At 35.8% G+C, this 22,591-nt stretch overlaps 1 protein-coding gene across 2 annotated transcripts in view; it reads right to left on the reverse strand.

Moving 5' to 3' along the window:
- Window positions 1–2,646: 2,646 nt before the first annotated feature.
- Window positions 2,647–22,591, reverse strand: part of Map3k7 (mitogen-activated protein kinase kinase kinase 7) — a 52,623-nt gene continuing 32,678 nt past the window's right edge. For both annotated transcript variants that reach the window (XM_005377766.2, XM_005377767.2), the window contains 5 exons: window positions 21,777–21,841; window positions 10,304–10,409; window positions 6,460–6,521; window positions 5,121–5,236; window positions 2,647–3,381 (listed from right to left, as the gene is read on the reverse strand). In XM_005377766.2, coding sequence (XP_005377823.1) covers window positions 3,201–3,381; window positions 5,121–5,236; window positions 6,460–6,521; window positions 10,304–10,409; window positions 21,777–21,841 — 530 coding nt within the window. In that variant the 3' untranslated portion in view covers window positions 2,647–3,200. The remainder of the gene's footprint in view (window positions 3,382–5,120; window positions 5,237–6,459; window positions 6,522–10,303; window positions 10,410–21,776; window positions 21,842–22,591) is intronic.

Consider the following 22,591-nt stretch of genomic DNA (forward strand, 5'->3'; position numbering starts at 1 on the left):
GAGAAGAATCATTTGTATGATGGGTTATGTTTCATAGACATTAAGACTGATAAAACTGTGAAGAGCATCCACTTAACCTGAAATTCTGAAATGGAAAAAGATATGCTGTTAATTGGCCACTCAGCCTTCTCAAAGATCAGGATTATAGGACGATGGTGCTGAATATTCTAAGATTGCTGACATTGTAGTTTTTATTTATTTTTGTGTTAAACACACTGTACCGCAGACACTTACCATGGCTCACTGGCCAATATATGCCATTTACCACTTTTATGTACCTGTTTAGAATAACAATCTGAATTTTATTTAAAAAAATCTAAAAAGCTTCCTTTATACAGTATACACAAGAGTTTTTGCATTACATCATTTTACATGAAATGTGCTGAATGACATTAGTAGAACTTACTACCACTTGAAAAGAGGAGCTGAGTGCTGAAAATCATAAACATTTACAGAAAAAAACAAGTTCCACAGGGAAGACCTGTGAGCTCTGGCTATAGAGAGGAAATGAGGAACATAAAACAAACCTGAAGAAAAAAAGACATTCAATACTCTAAGATACTTTAGCAATAAAAAAAAAGCCTAACATTTGTAATTAACTTCAAAAATCTTTCTGCTTTGCTGGGTTGCTATAAGGTAAATATTAACTGATTCAACTTCAAAAAGCAATTTTTACTGCTGTGGAATATTTCCCTTTAGATGAGAGAAAAGCTTTGTTTTCTTTCCCTGGAGGCAAGAATAAAATATAATTAGTGTTTGCTCTGGGACTGGTTCTGAATTTCTCAGACTAGGACATTTTAGTGACTTATTTGCTTGTTTGTTATTTCTACCCTTCCAGGAAAGGAGCTGGAATAAACTGTAAAAGCGGAATTATTAGAAGGTTTGGCTCCCTGTTAACGTCTGTTTGAAACTTTGGTAAGTAAAGACACTGATGAAATCTGCCTGACAGGGCTTTTAATTATCCGTAGTACCCTTTTTTGGCATCTTTAGGAGATAATCAGAATTTAAAAGAAAGTAAGTCTGAGATTCGCAAGGAACTACTGAAAAGAGAAGACTGTACTGCAGTCAAAAACCAAGACAGAACTGAAAACCTCAAGGAATTTACTGTAAACAAACAAGGCAGTCTTCTGCACTTACTACCACAACTCAATCTATGATTTTCTTCCATTTACTTATGTGGCTATTTACAGGAAGTACCTGCATATAATAGTAATGACAATAACAATACATTTTCCTTTATGTATGCTATGATGTGGCAAAGCACATGAATGTCAGGAAATAAAATTTGAAATCTCTAATGTTAAAATGCCTACTGGGAGAATCAAGCTTTACCACTCATGTTTGGGTATCTCATGCTCTGTGTGCTCAATAATAATTTCAGCTAGCTAGTAATGTTTTTCGGAGATAAAAATCCTCCTCTGGATTTAAATTAAGTGATACAAGACATTTAAGTTCCCATAAGCTTTCTAATGACAATTTTGAAGAAGCTAAAAATGACACGGTTTAATACAAACTGTCCTTTACCTTTATTGCTTGTATACACGAGGGAATTCATTATAAAACTCAGTGGGAGGAAAAAAATAACGGAAGAAAAAGTTACCTGCTTTAGCATTTTTAAGTATAGTTTGGTAACTGCTTAGATCAACTTCCTTATCTGAAACAGAGCAAAAACTACAATACAATCATGACAGCATTCTAATAATCAGAGCAATTATATTTTCAGTTTTTTATTTTCTCTTCATAAAACATTAATGCTATAAAAAACGAGACCGATGACATCCTTATTTAAAATACACCCCTATACTGCTATCAAAATGTGACTTATTTTAATACCAACTGAAAAAATAGATCTGAGTAGTTCATTATTTCCATGACATTATTAAGTTATTTTGAAGGTTGGTAGCAAAGTTATCATTAACAATATAAATATTCTCTTTATAAGTGTCGAAATTCTCTTAAAAGTGTTGAAAGGCAGCAGGCATTCCAGAATGGGCTTGCAAGGAAATCAATTATTCCAATATCAAGGGTAAGCAGGATATTTACTTTTACTCTTTTAGCTTCTTTACTAATATCTCCTGGTTTATTCTTCATCTGATGGCAAGGCTTTTAGCTGACTACTTTCATTTTCATTAGTTCTCTTTTGTATTTTTTAAATATATAGGCAAACAATCCAACAGTCACTGCAGGAAGGAATGATCATTTAACCTAGATCATGTTTTTCTGCCTCTTAATTTCATGTGAGATACTAATATTAGAGTCATAAAAGCTTAACAGTTTTAACACATGTACAAAATTAAAAATATTTAGGCCTTACTAAAAAAAAAAAGAAAAAAAGGAGCTCCAAACTGTGTGCGGTAGTATATGCCTAGAATCCCAGCAGTCTGGGAGGCTGAGGAAGGAGAATCACAATTTGGGCCCAGCCTAGGAAATTTAGCTGGACCTTATCACAAAAAGAAAAAAAAAAAAAACTTGAGATGTAGCTCAATGTGAAGGCCCTGGGTTCAATTTCCCAGTACCACCAAAATTAAAAAGAGAAAGAGAGAGTGACAGAGAGAGAGAATTCCATTTGTTCAACAAACAATTTTCAGCCTAATGAAAAGTGGTAAAATTGCTCTTGATAAATACAGCAGCTACCACTTACCTTTACATATTTTACGGATGGAAGTAAGTTCAGTACTGATCCAACATGTGTCACTCTGACCTAATCCAAAGATCCTGTGTCTATAATACACCACCAATTAGTCTAGCTTTCTAATACCCTGTCTTTAACTTGGTGTATATCATCTTTTGGGAAAAAGTACTAGTTTTTGAGATGAGATACAAGAACAAAACCATTCTTGAGGTTCCACCTCTAACATGGGAAAAAACATGATGTTTGCACATAGCAGCTAGTTTAAGCCCTGGTTCTGTTAGGCTGGCCTTCACACAACGAGCATGCATGTACAGCCACATCCACTGCATCTGTCTGAAGATGAGCAGCGCTGCTCATCTAAGTCACAGATCCCATCATACGCAGTAAGACAATGGAACTGCAGGTCCACCGTGAGAAGAAAATAAATGACGGAACAAACGCAGCAAAAACAGGCAGCTGGCATCCAAAACACGCCAAAAGCTAACACTCATGAGTTGTCATAAAAGTTTTTCTCTTCTTAAAAAAAAGTCTTTCTTCATGTTTTCTAAAATGTAACGGTCCCAGAGAATCATGAAGTGCCTTGACGTTTTTGCTGTTGACTTCTGATGACATCTAGTTGTTTTTTGCATTGCTGGTAGTAAGTAGAAAGGCTTTTGTTTTCATCTAAAAGCTTTTTATGTTCCTGTACCAGACGAGATGTATTTTGCTGGTCCTTTTCATCCTGGTCCAGTTCTGCAACTAGCTCTTGCCTAAAAACAAAATGTAACAAAAAAAAAATCCCATCACAGATATTACACATGATGGAAAATTCATACCTCACTAGCTCATGGTAAAAGCTCACTTAGTAAGAACTTTTATTCTGAGCCTATCATTCTGCATCGTAAGTACCCTACTCAAACTGAATTACAAGCCAGAGTGGAAACTACCACCCACTCTTCTGGCATAACCGAAGGAATACCATAATCCATTCAAAGCAGCTCTACTCAGACAATTAGTGAAGCAGATAAAGTTTCAGGATCTTTTATTTGATATCTTTTGTGGGAAGAGGAAGATAGAAGACTAGTATTTGGTTACAGGAAAGTATCACTTTTAGTTTTTTATAATTCACAATCTACTTTTATACTCAGACTCATTCATATTCTGAAGTCACAATCCTATTTAACTACAGTGCTGAGTGGTAGCTAATAGGACATTTGCAAGCTAATTAAAAGAGCCGCTATCCAAGTTAAAGCCCTTTCCTATTTTAAAACAGTAAGAATGACACAAAGTTCTACATTTAAACCACTTAGGTTTGCAAACATTTTCAAGAAAGATCACCAGTGTCTTTTAGAGTTTGATGAAAGGGATTTTCCTTTTATTTAGGGACGCAATAAGCCTTAGCTTATTGTGAGGTTACTGGACATAAACAAGTAATAAAAAGTTCTCAAATAACTACTTAATATTTCTCATTAAAGTATTTAAACTGATTAAAACTGTCACAGTTTTCACATTTCCCCACATCCACCATTGATTTTTTTCCTAGTACAAAACTCTTCTCTGAAATGATTAATTATAACAAAAAGACAGGTTAAATATGTGAAATCAGAAACACATAGTTTTTGTCCCACGATAAAAAACACTAGCAGTTCCAATTATTTCTGAAGTTTCCTGACTATAATATTTAATTTCCTACTTAGGTTTACCTAAGATGCCAAGTTGATTTCACTTACATTATTATATCTAGAAATTCTGTCATAAGACTATGTATGAACAGAAAAATTATCACAAATTATTTAGAAGAAAATTTCACTAATTTAGATTAATAGAGGGAATTGTATCACCTTACATATAGTTGCCATGATTATTTTTCCTATAAAACTTGATTTTAGTTACCATTCATAAATTGGCTTAAGTATAAAATTTCAGGAGAGTCAAGCTTAGGAAAACTGAAATTTTTCTTTTCCTTTTTCTTTTTTTTAAAGAACTGAGTACATGGTAGTATGGAAACTGGACTAGATTTCTTTAAAATGAGAGGAAGGTAATTTCTGTAACTCAGAAAAACACATAGCAGCATAAAGTTCTCTAGAAAAGCCATCACAGATATGACTGCCATATCTAGAGCCCTGCAACAAGTAATACCAACCCTCTTAAGCTTACGCAGATAACAGGAAAGAATATATCTACAAAAATGTTTCTAGGATAAAGGACAAGTGAACGTTAGTAAACCAGCGGCCAAGAAAACAATAAATTTTGATAACAATAAATCTAACTTTAAAACTCTGGGAACGTAATCACCAGTTTAATTTCCTTAATACTAATATAATATGACATAGTCAAAAAAGTTGAGCTTTGTATAAATACAGTCAAAGTGTGCTTAACTTACCATAAATCTCTAGCTGGAAATATATTTAATGACTAATTCTAAAATTAAAGTTTTCATGTGTTCAGATAATGTTGTTGCCTTAATATATATTGAACTCAAAATACTAACATTTTTTTTAAGACTTACTTTCTCTGTAGTAACAATGCAATTTCTGTTTGAACTTTCATATATTCTTGTGCCATTTTACAGTGCTGTTCAAACACTGCCATGGACTCTTTGGAGTTTGGACATGGTGCTAGGGGCTGAAAATAAACCAGGAATGTTAAAACACAATTAAGTCAAATCTCAGGATCTAACAAAGATGAGAGTTAAGACAGAGACTGCGAGATATTTTTATAGCACTAAAGCAATGATCTTTTAAAAATAAGTGTTAACCATGCCCTAGAAAATCTCAGTGTCCTTTTGTCAGAGTTAGCTCAGAACTTAAATTGCTACTTGTGGTTTTAACATTTTCATGTTCCAGAGAACAAGGACTGGAGTACTCACAGCCCTGAAATGACATTTCGGGTTGCTAGCAAGTTCTGGTTAAGTTGCCCAGGCTGGCCTTGAGCTTGTGACCCTCCTCTCCCTCTCCTTCTCCCTCTTGAGTAGCTGGGATTACAGATGAGTGCCACTGTGTGTAGCTCCTAAGAGGTATTTCTAGCTCACACACATGCAGAGGCACTGCAGTGTATTACTTACATTTTCGGTCACTATGAAGGTTAGAATGCATCACGAAATGTATTAAACAGGGAGGAGCTTACATGAGTCTTATATTCTAATGCACTAAAATTAAAAAGTGAAAACACTATGCCTGGCAGCTTTGAACAAAGATATAGAACTACTTTAAGATGACTGTTAGGATAAGAATATATAATTCTACTCTTAAGTAAGATTAACTTAACTAAAAATCATTTATTTTGATTTTTAAAATTTAGGAGGCCAACTATAAGCATAAATAAACAAACATACAATGACAAACAGGAACATAATTGCCAGCTTCAGAAACAAACTCCCATGAGGAGTGGTGGCATATGTCTGTAAACTCAGCACTTGGGAGCCTGAGGCAGGAAGACTGCCATAAGTTTGGCCAGGATAGATTACCTAGTTCAAAACCAGCCTGAGGGGGCCAAGGATATAGCTCAGTGGTGCAGCACCTGCCTGGCAAGGGTGAGGTCCTGAGTTCAATTTCTGGTACAAAAACAAACAAACAAACAAAAAAACACATCCCCCCTTCTCCCCAGGCCAGGGATATGGCGCAGTGGCACAAGTGCCTGCCTGGCAAGCACAAGGTCCTCAGTTTGATTCCCAGTACAAAAAACAAAACAAAACAAAAACCCAAAACAAAAAAAAACAACAAAAAACACCCCAAAAACCAAAAATCCAGCCTGAACTACATGGCAAGATCCGTCTCAAAACCAAACCAAACCAAACCAGCTCCCTAAGAAGAAAAAAGCAAGTATCTACTGGAAAAGGGCACTTTTACCTGGAGTTGGTGATCCAGTGTAAGATAAGCCATTGGGATGGAGTTATCTGATCCATTGGTATCTGGAATGCAAACACATACTTTATTTTCTGTTATAAATAATTATAAACAACGGCAAGAATGCATGCATGAGACAGTATCCCCTCCCTGAAGTAAATACCATTATATCTAAAGTTATTGCTATTAGTAAAGAAAAAGGTCAATTTTTAATTCTAAAGGTAAAAGGGGGCATCTAATTATAGATACTAAAGTACCATCATATTCCACAATATAAGTTAACTATGAACTGAATAGGATACAATGTGTTTGTATACGCTTCTTTAATTAAAAACAAAACCAGTGATATGTGACCTTTATATTTTAAATTCAGTCCCAGCTGACCCTACCTAATGAAACCCTGCGTCTCCTTCTTTATCACGCTGTTTATCACAGAGCACACAACTGCCAACATCAGCTTACGCAGAAAAGGCAAAAGAACAAGCATTCCCTCCGGGTGGGTCACTTTCAATCTAAACACTCTCACGTGAGCCTTCCTGACGGGCATCACTATAGCAAAGAGAGGTTGGTAAGAGCGTATTATACATACAAAAAATGATACAAAATGAGGTTTAAATTCAAAAATGAGGTTTAGAACTGTGGCTCACTGTCATGCAGTACAGAGTTACACCGGCCAATTTAAACAACTCCAGTAAATTTTATCACATAATCTGAACCAACAGTTTTTGTTTATGTTTCAAGAGGTAAAACTGAGATAAGCTGAGTACTGTCGAAGTCAGGATCACACTCCATCCAGTAAAAACGTGAAGGAGGTTTGATGGCTGAATAACCTCTTAGTTTACTGGTGACTGACACTCTATTATTTGTTTAAACTTTCAAAAAATACTAGGGATTAAACCCTGGGCCTTGATACCACTCAGCCACACCTTATTCCCTTTCTCTCCCTTCTTTTTTTTCTCTCCCTCTTTCTTTGACCTTAAGAATGTGCTTACAAGTGACCACCAAAGCTAAACAGCTACATCAGAGCTTGTAAGATATAGTTACGCATAGAAGGAACACCATGGGGCCGAGGATGTAGCTCAGTGGCACAGCACCTTGCTTGGCAAGCACAAGGTCCTGAGTTTAATCCCTACTACCAAAAAAAAAAGAAGAAACAAAAGAAGGAACACTGTGCAATGTTGGTGTGTACCAAGTGATTAACACCTGATGGTAACAACTATGACTACTACCACTGATACTAAATGGAGAATTAGGAAGGGTGGAGAGGAATTTGAAGTAGTTGTGTTCCACAGAGAAAAGAAAGAATAAGGCCTAGCGAGCCTCAAGATAGCCTAAAAATATACTAACGTAAGTGTTCTTCCAAGTCTTAAACAAGAACTATACTTAATTTGTTATTTCTCCGACCAGCCTTCCCATCTGCCACAATAACAGTTTCAACCTACACAACCACACACACACACACACACACACTGCTTTCCGTAAAACCAGAACTGAGGGCTGGGGATGTAGCTCAGCGGGAGAGTACTTGCCTGGCATGCATAAGGTCCCGAGTTCAATCCCTAGTACCACCACAAAGAAAACCCAAAAAACAACTGAGTAAAAATGACATTCCCTGACTTAACAGGAAAAATTAAGTATCTTGAAAAAGTCTTCTCAATTTAACATTTCTACTTCTTTTATTCTTTCCTAAATTACTGATATCTTAATACCTCATTATATCCACAATCTGTATGTATCTGAAATGTATTTTAGAATTAAGTAGAATACACCAATGTTTCACAGTACACTGGGGTTGGAAAAAGCCCAAGCACTGTGTCATTTAAATAAAGTCCTTCCACGGTGGGCAATTTAAATTTGCTGAATTTCAACTTTTTTCCTAAAATGAAGACGTGGGGTTTTACTTGCTCAATTATAGCTAAACTAAAAATTGAACTTCAGCTGGTCACAAGACAGCAACGTTACTACGTGAGAGTTTTTTTTAATGTTTCAATTGCTAATCAAATCTAAACTCTTCTCCTAAATGTTAAGACTCACACTGGCTTGGTTAAATTAGGCAAAATCTGTTCCCTGGTTCCCTAATCGCATTTGCTATCATCACAAATTCTTTACATATGCAATTCCTGTATGTGCAATGCTGCCCTCTCCTTTCTGCTTTATGACTAAAGAATCTAAAAAGTTACTGTATGAATTACGAGAGGTGCTATTTGATTTCTCTCCTATCAAAACAATACTGTAGACTGAGACTGTGATCACATACTTTGATGAGTTCATGTTACTATGCACAGTGATTCTAACCCTGGGTACCAGGCCTGGGCCATACCTTAGGTATCTGTTTTTGTGCACAAGTACTAAGAACAGAACGGAACCTGTTGTGAGTTTTTTCCTGTGTGGCTACCTCCACTGGGTGTAGATATTTCTCTCACCAGCCCTCTGGGTATGTGTCTTTCTATATACCTACTATAAGTAGGAACAGAAGAACACTCGTTATCTGCTATGACTGTTACACTCTAGTTTTCTCTGAATATATACAGAAACTCTTAGAAATTAAAAATAAAGCCTTAATTAATTAGATTGTTTTAACTTATGTTCACATTTATAATTTTTCCCAGGCCAGTAGGGTTTACCCATCTGTTCCCTACAATTTATTTTATTAGGGATACATTTTCTATGCAGGGATACATCTGCAATCCATTTGAAGGGAAGAAAATAAAATCAGTTTATATTGCAACTTGGACCCAATAAGATTTTTAGCTACTGGTATTTTGCGGCATTGTCAGGTACCAGAAAAGGGGCAGAGGAACACATGAAGTGGAAACAGTGATTATAGGAGATAGTTGTAAGTATTTGATTTTACTCCCACGAGCTGACAATCTGCCATACTGTTGATTCACATATCTAGATTAGTCCATGCTGCAGCCGAAGAGAGGGAGTTTTGCCAAGTTGAGCACCGAACTCAGGCAAATGTTATGTGTCAGGGAAAGCACTCCCTCGGTTCAGGAACCAAAAAGAGCAGCTATCACCTGATGTTAATGAAAACTCCCTGCTATGAGGAGTTCACACGTGCTGAGTAGTGCTAGGGATGAAACTTAGCAGTTTCTCCACCACTAAATTTATTTTTATTTATTTATTTATTCTTTTCTTTTTTTCTGGTACTGGGAATCGAACTCACGACGTCGCACTTGCCAGGCAGGCGCTGTGCTGCTGAGCTAAATCCCCAGCCCCTCCACCACTAAATTTAAACTTACTAAAACTAGAGAGTACACCCCCGGCTAAACATAGTTCTAACCTACATGACACAGGAAAATCACCCAGTTAATTTTTAAATTAAATTATAAACTTGGCTAAACTATGCCAGATATCTATAAATAATTGAGTCATATTTTAGTTTGTGAATTCAGAAAGCTGACTTTTAAATTTCAACCTAATCGCAACTATTAATAACAGAGTTAATCTTAAAAAAATCCAAAATGACTTAACATTCCAAGGTCTAAGAGATCAGATCACCTTTCCTTCTCTGACTTAATAAAATATAAATAAAAATTATCACTTAAATGTTGTTGAGTACTTATTAAGGCATCCTCTTAATGACAGGGCAAGTTAATTCTACTGCAGCACAACATCTATTGCATGCCCACAATGGAACTATGCCAACACTACCTCCAGACAGCCAGATTTTAATACTAATAATGTGATGAGTTATTCATGTGATCACTAAATAGCTGATTTTATTAATTTAAAAATTCAAACTGCTATGTAATGCTTGCCTTTGTAAAATTAAAGCAGGGCTAAATGAACACAAACACAATGAATTCAATTTCCTGTTACAATGAAGAACTAGACTGGTCACCTGTGGAATCATCTGGAGTCCATGGATGACTTCGAGCTGGCTTTTCTGAGGTTGGCCCTGAGGTAGTGATCATTCTGACACTAGGACTGGATGACCTACTGCTCACCTAAAGGAAGGAGTGACAGGGACAAAATATGATTCTTCATTAAATGCTCTTGAAAAATAAACTCACAAAGTATTATACACATATATCTAAAATTTTATATGCGTTCACACAGGACACCTTTTCAAAATCGATGAGCTTGCAAGCAAGTAAAATACTCTTCTGATCAGAGAATCAAGGCAGCAAGAAGGCTAATGCCAGTCCTTGTTCCAGGGAACAAGCCTAGAGCTTTTGGTTTGCGAGCTGGATGCACTGAGAGGAACAGAGTGAAGTCTAGGGCCTTCATAACATGAGAACGCGATGAGAGATACTTCCACTTAAGGGTAGAAGTCAGCAAAGGCTTTGTTCTCAGGCAAAGAGTGAATCAGGGAAAGAAAGGCAGTAAATTTGTATTTTTCATGGCTCTGGATGGGAGGGTGAATATGTACCTGCTGTGTACCTATAAAAATTTAGTAGCAAATTAAAAGACATTGTAGGAAACAGGGAGATAGACTTTGTGGAGATGGAAAAGGAATCTGGGGATAGAGGAAGATGGGATGGAGGGAAGGAAAAGAGGACATAAAAAGGATCACGATGTGCTATGCACCAATACTTCAGGATGAATGTATTTATCATGTATCACAAACATATATTAATAGAAGAAAAGGAGGGAAAAAGTAAGTATAAACAATTTTCCGGAATCAATGGAAGATACAACAGTCCCAATCATGACAAATCTCAAGTTAAAAAAAAGAAAGAGAAAGAGAAAACTCACATCCTGAACATACATAAATTCTAGAAGACAGACAAAAGATAGAAAAAGCAGACATGGGAGAGACAGATTATTGGGTGAGCATCCCTAATCTAAAACTTGAAATCAGAAATGCTCTGAAACCTGAAGCTTTTGAATGCTGACATAGGCCACAAGTAGAAAATTCCACACCTGACCTCATGAGATAGGTCACAGTCAAAACACATAAGTACACTAAAAATAACGTACAAAGTTTTTACTTTAAAGCCAGGGATATAGCTCAGTGCCACAAATGTCTGCCTGGCAAGCTCCAGCTCCTGCATTTGATTCCCAGTACCCAAACAAACCAAACTAAAACAAAAACACCTCTCTTCCGCCTACCCCTCCCTATGTAATATATGGCACATATAAAACACAAATGAATTTCATACTCAGATTTCAGTCTTATCCCCAAGATGTCTCATTATATACATGCAAATATTACAAAACCTGAAAAAATCTGCGCTCTGAAATGTAACTGGTCCTATACATTTTGGGAAAGTATATTCATCTTGTATCTACAAAAGAGTATGAGTTAAATTCTCTACGGTCATAACATAAAAGAAGCCAGCAAAAAAACAGAATAGCAACTATTAAGTGCAGACAGAAAATTTACTGTCAACCTAGAATTGTTTAGGCAACAAAAATGTAAAGAGTGTGGTCAAAACAACACTCTCAGATAAGCAAAACTGAGTTTGCTATTCATAGACTAGAACCACAGCTATTTCTAAGTATTATACTTTAGCAAGAAAAAAAACTTCCCCTTAATAAAAGAGCCAAGATGCCATTAGGAACATCAATGAACAAGGCGTAAGTCTACACACTGAACATATTAAGTGAGACACATAGATTAATTTATAGAATTGCCAAGAAATAAATAAGATAGTAATGCAATTCTGAGTAACAACAGCATAAGCAACCAAAACACTGATTTTAAAATCTGCTTATTGCTTAGGATGAGTAAAGATTTTAACTAAGGTAGGTGAAATTTTAGAAGTATTTACTAAAAGTAGTAAAGTGTAACTCTGAAACAAGAAACAAAAATGAGAAACAAAAATATATTTATTCAACTCGAAAGATGGCAAAAGAGAAAAGAGAGTAAGAAGAAGCACAAAATAAGAGGGAGAAAACAATAAAAATAACAAATGTAAATGGACTAAACTCTCAAGTTATTAAACAGAAAAAACATCATCATACTGAATTAAATGCTATTTCTAAGAGAGATATCTAATTCAGGGAAAGAAAACAAAGTTAAATAATGAAAACAATAACCAAACAAAACTATCCAGAATAAAATTAAGTACCTACATTAATATTACAGAGAATACATTTTAGGGCAAAAAATTACTAGAGAAAGATTAAAAACCATGGTTTAATTCAGAGTAATTCACAATTAATATGCTCTACTCATACACAATTCCAGTATGTAAAACAAAAAGCCAAACCAAAATAAACACTGCAAGGAGATAAAAATCATAAAATAATTTTGAAGAAAAACTCTTGAAATAGTACCTTCATCTTAGGTATATAACGAAACTGCTTCAGAAATCCCAAAATACTTTTCTACACCAAAACAGTGTTTAACTCCTTCTCAGATTGGTCTTTTCAAAACCTTAGTGTCAGTCGCACCACTCTTACAAAGACGGCCTGTGTATCACGATCAGCATTCTACTCTCCTGGCTAATTCCTCCCAGTCCTCTAACGCTCAGCTCACATCACCTTCAACATTGTATGCCAGTTGTTTACTGCTCTTGCTCTTAGGGCACAAGCTCTGACCTCATGTTTGAGGACCAAATGCTTAGCACTGTACTGAATGCAAAGCATTCACTTGTTACTCGATCAGTTCTGAAATTTTCAAGCATTTCTGATCTTCCATCAGTAAGTATACCTTAACCATTCAGATTCTCCCTTCTCCTACCACTCCTTATGCCACTGTTCCCTTCCTAACTTTTAATCCTAACTCTAAATTCAACCAAGAATAATATGATGTAGTACACAGAGTATGCACAAAATGGAACCATATGAAATTTGTTTTTGTAGGCTGGAAACAATCAAATCTCAGCAATTTCACATGGTTCAGTCTAGTACTTTGGATACATGGGTTTAAATCTCAGTCTAGTGTTTTTTGCTGTCAATTTTTATAAGTAACTTCCTATTTGAGCCTTAGGGTCCTCATTTATAAAGCGTGGACAAGAAATAGTAGTCAGTAAGAGGCTGGGCCTCGAAGACAATGTAACCATAGTTTGTGTTTCTGCCTTACTAGTTACAAGTGCAGCTTTAGGTAAGTTATGTAACCTCATTACTATCAACAGTAAAATGACAACCCTATTACCTACATCAGCAGGTTGCAGAACTAAAAAGGAATAACGTACATTAAGTATCTTTCTTAACATAGTAACAATTCTCCTTAGATGGTGGATGAGCCGGTTTGTAAGAATAAGATGGGACTATGAATAGACTTGTAGCACCTAATAATTTCCTTCTTAGTTTAAACTCACAGTTCTTCGATAAAGCATATAAATGACTAAACCCCACTACAAAGATTCTTTTCCCTTTGAATTCTGGTTGTATTTCTAGTCAGTTTCTACCTACCTAAACTTAAAATTGGACTGGACATAAGTTAAGGTACCACTGAATCTCTTGAGTTGTTGGTTTATCAAAAGTATTATAATTTTTTAAGGGCCGAGAACATATGTACTTTTATATACAGGATTTATGAAGTTGCAATGCGAGCTGTTGGAATCCACATATAAAATTGGTGCTTAGGTTTATTAAACTTTGATGTATAAGAGGTATAAATATACATCAAAGAGAACAAGTGATGACATATGCAATTGTCTTTGGAGATACTGTTATCTTGGTTAAAAGTATGGATATTATGGAATTATTACTTAGCCCTTTCAACTGCTGACTGAAAGCAAGTCTTGATTAAGAAAGTCTGTGGCCGGGGATATAGCTCAGCGGCACAGTGCTCGTCTGGTAAGTACGAGGTCCTGAGTTCAAGTCTTAGTACGAAAGAAAGAAAGAATTGAAAGTACATTTGTTTTTCTTATAAATTCTATTATAAAAAATTTTCTTCCTTCTTTTAAAGTTTTTTTTTCCTTGTTCCTGTTTATTTTCAGCACTGAAGACTGAACCCAGCGCCTTAGCTATATCCCCAACCCTCTATTGTAAATCAAGACAAATTTTTCTTTAAAATGATGCCAGCTCAGTGTTCCAGAGTCAGTGTAATTTTATGCTAATACTTTCACATTTTTAAAAGGACAAATAAATATATTTCTGACATGGAAGCATCAGTATCACTTATGAGAAATTAAATAAGATTAAATAAGATACAGCACAAGTAAAAATTAGGTCTTCAAAATACAAGAATGGATTTAGGTCACTGAACACTTGCAGTACTCAAACTCTGCTATATGTTTTATTTTACTGTCTACTTTGCAAGAAGCTCTTAGCATTTCATGGGCATGCTCTATCTGTAGATTTCCTCTAGCTATGAACCAACAACTAAAGCTAGTATTTTTGAAGTTTCAAAACTTGTTTTTCTTTGAAGCTAAAAGACATATGGAGTTAAATTTAAATGGATAAATTAACCAACATGTTTTTCTATTTCAAAGAATATAAAGAAATAGTATGCTAACATGTTTGTACGTACAAAGAAAATTTAAAACAACCTATCCTGATAATTCAAATCTCTGAATAATACATGGTATAAAATCAGAAGAACAAGTAATATATGACAATTTTAAAAAACGAAACTACTGTAATTTGTGGCTAAATTTATGTTACTGCTTACAACCAACTAAGGAAAAAGTCTTCTGGTAGCAATTTGAAGAAAAAAATCACTGGCAAAATTCTGATGGCCATAAGTGCTCTCAAACCACTAGAAATTCACGTTTACAATTATCTTACTTGACCCATATAAACTGCAAAGTTAAAGAAATACAGATATACTTGACTTACCACAAGGATTGGATATGAAAGTGGTTATGAGAATACAGAAATGCCACACAGTAATTTAAGGCAGCAAACGACTAAGCCAAATTTAAACTGCAGGGACAAATTCCATCAGTAGACATGAACCAGAATTGGCCTTTGACCAGACTTTATATCTATATTTATAAAAAGGAATTAGGGGTTATTTTACAGACAGAAATAAAGCTTGGCTTTTTATGTCTCACCTGAAAGACTAAGAAAATATTTTCATTAACTCAAGAACTTATCCCCAGTGCTACTATTTAGACTGACATTTCAAAACTATTTAAAACCCCTAGATATCATTGCTAAAATTATACAAGCACAAATCACAGAGATTAAATGTTGATTTATATTATATTCTTGCTGAAGTAACATTTTGATAATAAAATTTTAAAAAAATGGATACAAGTAATAATGCAGATTCACATGATACTTTTTCCAGCATACTACCCATAGATACCTTAATTAAATGTATTCACAACAGCATTACTAAAAACATTCTTTCTAATCCAAAATATAGGCTCAGTCTAATTCTGGCTCCATCACAGTTCTTTACAATGAAATCTGAGAATGCTATTATTCTTATATGGTCTTTAAATTCTCTAGAAAAAAGGTTTATTATGAATCAAGAATTATTTACAACTATTAAGTTTTTGATTGAGTTTTAACAGAAAATTTATTCATACCAAAGAAATGTAAATTGAAAATGGGCAAACGTAGTACAATAAAAACAAGTTCTTTCTACAAATAATAATGATGTTGTTATGATTTGTGTCTGGATGTCCCCCCAAAGCCTCATGCAGTTATGGGGCATGCAAAATTTGCAATGATTCATGGTCCAATGCTAGGATTATGGGTATGAATGCTATACGTGCCCTGGGGCGGGTAGCCTGCATACAATATAAGGGACAGAAAGACACTTGCTCTCTAGCTCCTCCACTTTTTGCTCTTGTTATTTTGCAGTCTTCTGCTCTGCCACTCCACCCTGCCTTGGAGTCAGCTGATCATGGACTGAAACCTCCACAAACTGTGAGCTAAAAAAACCTTTCTCTGTTTAACATAGGTGTCAGGTATTTTGTCTCAGCAATGAGAAAAAAGTAATGAACACATATGTGCACTAATATATCTTCTAATATGTGATAGAAAGCATTTAATGCAAACACTTTTTATCAACCCTGACACAAGTTTTTCTCATGATATAGAGAGAACAGAATACCAGTGTATTTTACCCTCCAAGGGGTATTTTTATTTTATATCTCCCATCCAAGTACTAACCAGGTCTGACCCTGCTTAGCTTCCAAGATCAGATGAGATTGGGTGTGTTCAGGGTGGTATGGCCATAGACTATTTTTATTTTATATCCAGATAGTAAAAAGAGCATCATGAGTCTAAGAAAGTGGTACCAAGAGCTCTGGGAGGCAGACTATGAGGAGATAGGCACATAACATGGATTAGCATCTATTCTGTCTGGTACTTTCACATGTGGAAATCACCATAAAGAGTGGGTGTTATGGTTCCTATTTGCTGATATGGTTGCTGAGGCTCAGGGGCATTAGGGCACTTGCCCAAAGTCACACATTTAACTTATAAAAGTAGACTGTAAAGTGCACACAAAAATGCAGTGTATGTAGTTCTGTAGTCACAACCGCATCATCATGGAGTTGTGGTTATCACCGGAGCCCCTCCAAGAGAATTCTTGAATACAGACCCTGAATACAACTCTGAAGCAGGTATGCAGGCATACCCAACAACAGGCAACTGTAGTGAAACAGAGAGGTGAAACTAGACTTATGAAAAATAAATTAGCATAGTCATCTATAGAATTTTTTTAAAATCACAGTAAAGAGCACTATTTTATTGTGCGTTAGCCTTCCTCAATGATACAACATAGCTAAACTCATCCACTGAAAACCATTTAAAGAATTAATGATGCAGACTATCAGAAATCAAAACACTATACATTTACTAGGAGAACTTTAACGCTCATTATAGAAATTGCTTTATGCAAGGTGGGAAGAAAAGAGCCGAATTTCTGTGCCATGGAACCAGGTTTGGGTTAAAAGCCTGTTTACAACAAGGTTATAACAACATGAGGGAAGATACAGGCTTGGGGTAAGTTTTTCTAATTCTCAGTTTACCCACTACAAATAAAGAAATAAAAAGAACATACTTAATAGGATTAAGACTTAGATAATGTGTATCAATGCTTGGTACAAAGTTAGTGTACAACAAATGGCAACTGTTATTACTGTAGTTCTCTAAGTGATAGGGCACCGATCAAGAAAGTCTAATTTGCTGAAAAAGTTCCTGGGACTGGGCATTATGGGTATTGTCATGGCTCTCCAGCTCACCACCACCAGGAATGCATGTGTAGTGCAAAGAGTTGGGCTGAATTGCTGCGAGGAATGCTCACCGTGGAACATCAAGGTGAGTCTCAACAAGAGCGTTTTAGGAAGGAAATCTTACAGAATTTAGGCTCTGGCTGACTCATTTTTGGGTGGCCCTGAGGAAGGAAGGGCTCACTCTAGGTTGGCTGATGTCAACAGCAGCAGCAAATCTACAGGGAAAGAGAGGAGGGAGACCAGACTGAAGATAAAGCAGAAACCGGTAAAGGGAGCAGCAGCAGCTACTCGTTTTGGCTTTCTGTGGGTGTTAGTAACTTTCTGTCTGTGTTTTGACTATATTATACAGTTAGTTGTTTTGATTCATTTTATCTTAGTTTCAGCATAACCTCACTTGATGCCGGTGTTGGGGAGATTATGTGCGATAGGTCGATAATACAGCCCAGCTCTGAAAACCAGGCCAGCTTCAAAAAACACTGAGGCCTCAGTGTCAGATCAGTTTTTGGATGTGTGGGGTTACTTTTGCTTTCCTGAAGTCTCTACGAGGCTGGATCCACCATGAAACCTTAATCGGCTTCCTGAATTAAGGGCAAACCATGCTCAAAGTAAGTGTATGTTGTGAATATACAATTTTTAACATATATGTTTACATTTACTGCATCTATTTTTTCATATGTTACGTACATTATACAGTAATTTGTAAATTTAAAAATACAGAAAATCAGAGTAACATGTTTCAAAACCCAATGCTGTGATATTTGTTAACATTTTGTCATACAAGTTGAACATCCCTTACCTGAAAAACCTAAAATCAGAAATGCTCCAAAATCCAAAAATCTTTCAGCATCACTGGCATGCAAAACACTTCAGATTTTGGATCAGAGGTATTTATTTTGTAAAACCTGTGCAAATATTACAAAATCTGAACACTCCTGGGTCCCAAGAATCCCAGGTAAAGGAAATTCAATCTACATCAATCGAACCTCTTTTCCTTTTTTGGTATTTACATTTAATAAAGAAGTTTGCCTTTGTTCACTATTCCTCTCAGCAAAAATAAAAGTAGGAAACAGCTATGTTTTAGCTTACAGGTGGAAAATTTAAGTCAGTGGTGGCGAACCTATGGCATGCATGCTGCAGCAGGCTGTTTGTTATCACTGAAAGCTTGAAAAGGTTCGCCTCACCGGTTTAAGTGATTTTATTGAGATTATGGCTCAAGGCAAGAGCTAAGTTACTAACTCTGGTCAGTTATCCTTTCTTTATAAGAGGTAATGGTAGGCGTTATCAATACATTCTCTCATTTCCTCTGCTGGTTTTATTGGGTGGGCCAGATTCTTTGCTTCATGTTTTTATCAATTTCCTTGGCTGGAAAAAAATGAGAGCCAAAACAAAAAACCTTCAGCATCAACACAATCAATGGTTTGCTGGGTTTTTGCAAGAACACCAGTGATGGTGAACTGTTTAGAGACAAGTGCCTGAACAACAACTCAAAACCCATTTACTTGTTGAAAAGTGCCAACACTGCAATTAAACCTGAATACTGAGGTTTTAGTTTAGAAAAAACTCATACATTAACACTGTTTGTCTTACAAGAAAAACAAGCGTGTGTGCCACAGGTTCGTCACCATTGAACACCTTCAAGGGGTAGAAATCCATGTTGTGCAACTGGTGGCACATGCCAGTAATCCCAGCTACCCAGGAGGCTGAGGCTGGAGAATCACAAGGTCAAGACTGGGGAATTTAAGAGAACCTGTCTCAGAATAAAAACTTAAAAAGGGGTGGGGTATAGGTCAGTGTTCCCTGGGTTCCACCACAGTATCACAAGAAATAAACAAGGCAAAACAAACAGACAAATCCATGTTGTGAATATTCTTCTTCTTCCGAACAATGAATTTATTTTCATGAGTATTTAATTTAATGGTCATTTATCATGTATCCATGTAAGGGAAAATATTTTCATAGTACATTAGGATTACTGTTTACCATCTGTATCCAAACTAGACATTAGACATTTTAAGGTTGTAACAGTAAAGTACATTTGAAAGGCTGGTTCAAAAAACTGCTCTACAGTGGTTATATATCAACTATTTTAGAACAGGCGTTATTGCTGTATCAAACACTACCTTACCCCAACTCTTTTGGAATATTTCATAACAGTTCATGCAAATGACTATCCCACTAACATAGCCCATACTTTACTACCTGAATGTACTGTAAATTATGGGTTAATAATCACAATTCCAAGTTGTGAAGAAATATGAAAGGCTTGGTAGAGAGAGATCAGCACTGAACTACAGCACACCTTCCATATTAGTTTTCTCGTCACGGACACATAACGCCCAACACTTGTAAATTAAAGTAGAGGTTTATTTTGTTTTAGTTTTAGTAGGTTCAGCACATGGCTGGCGGCTCCAAGACACACAGCACAGTGAAGGCACATGGTGAAGGAAAGAGATCATCATGGCCAGGAAGAAGAGAGAGGGAGAAAGGCAGGGTGGGAGGGAGGACTAGACAGACAGACAGGAAGACAGGGAGAAAGGGGGGAGAGGGAAGGAGAAGGAGAAAGGGACAGACAGACAGACAAAGAGATTGAGTAAGGGTCAAGAACACACGGAAGGAAGTGTATCTTTCCAGGTCACATATCCTCTGACCCACCTCCAGCCAGGCCCACCTCCTAACAGCATATTCAGCTACTGAATTCATCAATGGGTGAGTGCACTGATGAATACAGTGCCCCATGATCCAATCGCCTTCCAGCACTCATGCCTTGTGGGAGGTATTTCAGATCTGAGCCGTAAGACCTGCAATCTGCAAACCCAGGAAAAGCACTCACACTAGCAGTCACTCCTGATGTATCTTAGGGCAAGCTTCCCACTCCTAATCAAGGGGAGAATACTTGGCCAGTGGGTCTCATAACTGGAATATGAATGACAATAGTAAACAGCTTAAAAGGCTGAGATCATGAAGTCTCTAAGGAATGAAAGCAAACTGTTCCAGATGTCAGAGTATCTGTTACTATGTGGGCTAATTAAAGGCTTTAAGGGTCTGAGGGGAGCAAGGGGAGATACTTTACTTAAAAGTTTTAGGTCTCCAAAGAAACACTCCTACTGAATAAGTAAAATAAAGATTTAGAGTCACTAGTGTGAAACATGTAATAAATGTACATTTCTATTTTAGGAATGTTAAATATATGTATGTAGGCATTATGAGCTGTGTATAAAAGTATTTCTGATTATAAATAAAGATCAGATATTTATCACTTAAATACCTAGTGTGATTTTCGTTAAAGTCGATGACTATAAAGGGCAATGAAATGTTTTTATTAATGACTAAAAAGAATCCCCACAAGTTAAATCAATTTGAATTTATCTCATTTTATACAAATGAAATAAAATCACTTTCTGGGATGTTATCACAAATTAAATTACATTGTTTATAATATACAATGCTAAACTTTTATATGAATATAGATCATGATGTGATAATTTTATTATTTCTAGGCATGGTGTACTCAAAATTTATTTCAGCACAACTATGAAAACAACAAAACATCTGAATTTTGAAGAACATGATATAAATTACACCAAATACATTAGTCTGATTAACAAAAAAAATGATGGAGCTACTTTTATATACCTAGTTGGTAAAAACCCTGTACTAGTCAATTATTTCTTAAATTATATACTGTCTGAACTATCTACAAAGAAATACTGAGAAAGAGACAGCAGGAGTTTAGAAGAGCACCTGGAAATATAATTAATACAAACTTTAAAGAACTGGGATAGAGCCTTTGTAGAGTTTACGAAAGTATAAATCTGTAGAGTTTACGAAAGTGTAAATTTGTAGAGTTTACGAAAGTACAAATATGCCAAATCAAAAGATGTTCATTCCCCAGGTATGCTCACAAGCTCTGTGACCCCAGAGGAATGACTTGATTTACTTTAGACAATGATCATAACATCATTAAATTATATAACATCATTAAATTACAAAATTGAATTATTCTTTATTAAAATATGTATGAAAATCATGTAACGCACACAGAGCACAACCGAATAATTTACTTCCCAGGCAGTTTAAACTTCATTAGTTACCCTTTAAGTTAAATTAACAACAGTAATTATACGTTTTTTCCCCTCTTAAGTATTTAGGTTTAGTGTCAATGAATTTCTCTACCACAATTTCAATCAACTCATAAAATCAATTTTGCAAAGCATATTACTTCTATGTTGATTTATGTCTATTAGTCTTTGAAATACAGGTGATATGAATAATAATTCTTACCTGACCAGGTTCGGTTGCAGTAACAGTCAAGTCTTGGATGGATCTACGTCTTGGCTGCCCATTGCCTTTTAAAAAGTAAAAAAGTAAGACACTGAAATCTACTCAAACAGGTAACAAGGATGGTAAAGAAGCAATTGCTACAGGAAGAAGCTGCAATGTGTTGCTCCTCAGATCTACATGAAATATTTGTAAGAAAAAAAGAGTTTATTGTTTAAAAAAAAGAAAGAAAAAACCCATCCAAACCCTCAAAACCAGAGAGAAAAGGAGAGAAACGGCTGCAGCATTTTAACTCAAAAGTTGCTGTCCCATAACACAGTACTGTATATCTGAACACAACAACCACTGCTACCACACGAATAGCTGCTGGACTCTCTTCCACCATCTTCTGTCATGTGTTTAAATAGATGGATACTTGGGGCCTGGAGCTGATGATGGCATCTATTTCAAGGACCTTACGTTACAGTTTTTAACAGCAAGACGGCAAGTAGCAGGTTGTAAGACACAACTAACTGGCAGCAGTACCTTGTTTCAAGGCCTCAAAGGATGCTTCCGCGTCAATTTGTTACACTAAATCGGATTTAATCCCACTAGTTATTGTTAGAATCTAGTAATTTGCTACTTGTGAATAAAAACTCAGTTTTTTTCTGTTCTCCAATATACAGCTTGCAGAAACAGGTTATTACGTACATCCTGCTTTACTGAATTTCTAATTCCATAAAAAAGAATTCTAGAAACTTCAGTCTACAGCAAAATGGGATGAATTAAACAATAGCTTTACTTGGGGCTTTTATCTGGGGACAGGGTTGTTTATACAG

This window comes from Chinchilla lanigera, unplaced genomic scaffold (genome assembly GCF_000276665.1).
Source record: "Chinchilla lanigera isolate Chin_1 unplaced genomic scaffold, ChiLan1.0 scaffold00010, whole genome shotgun sequence".
Taxonomy (NCBI): Eukaryota; Metazoa; Chordata; class Mammalia; order Rodentia; family Chinchillidae; genus Chinchilla; species Chinchilla lanigera.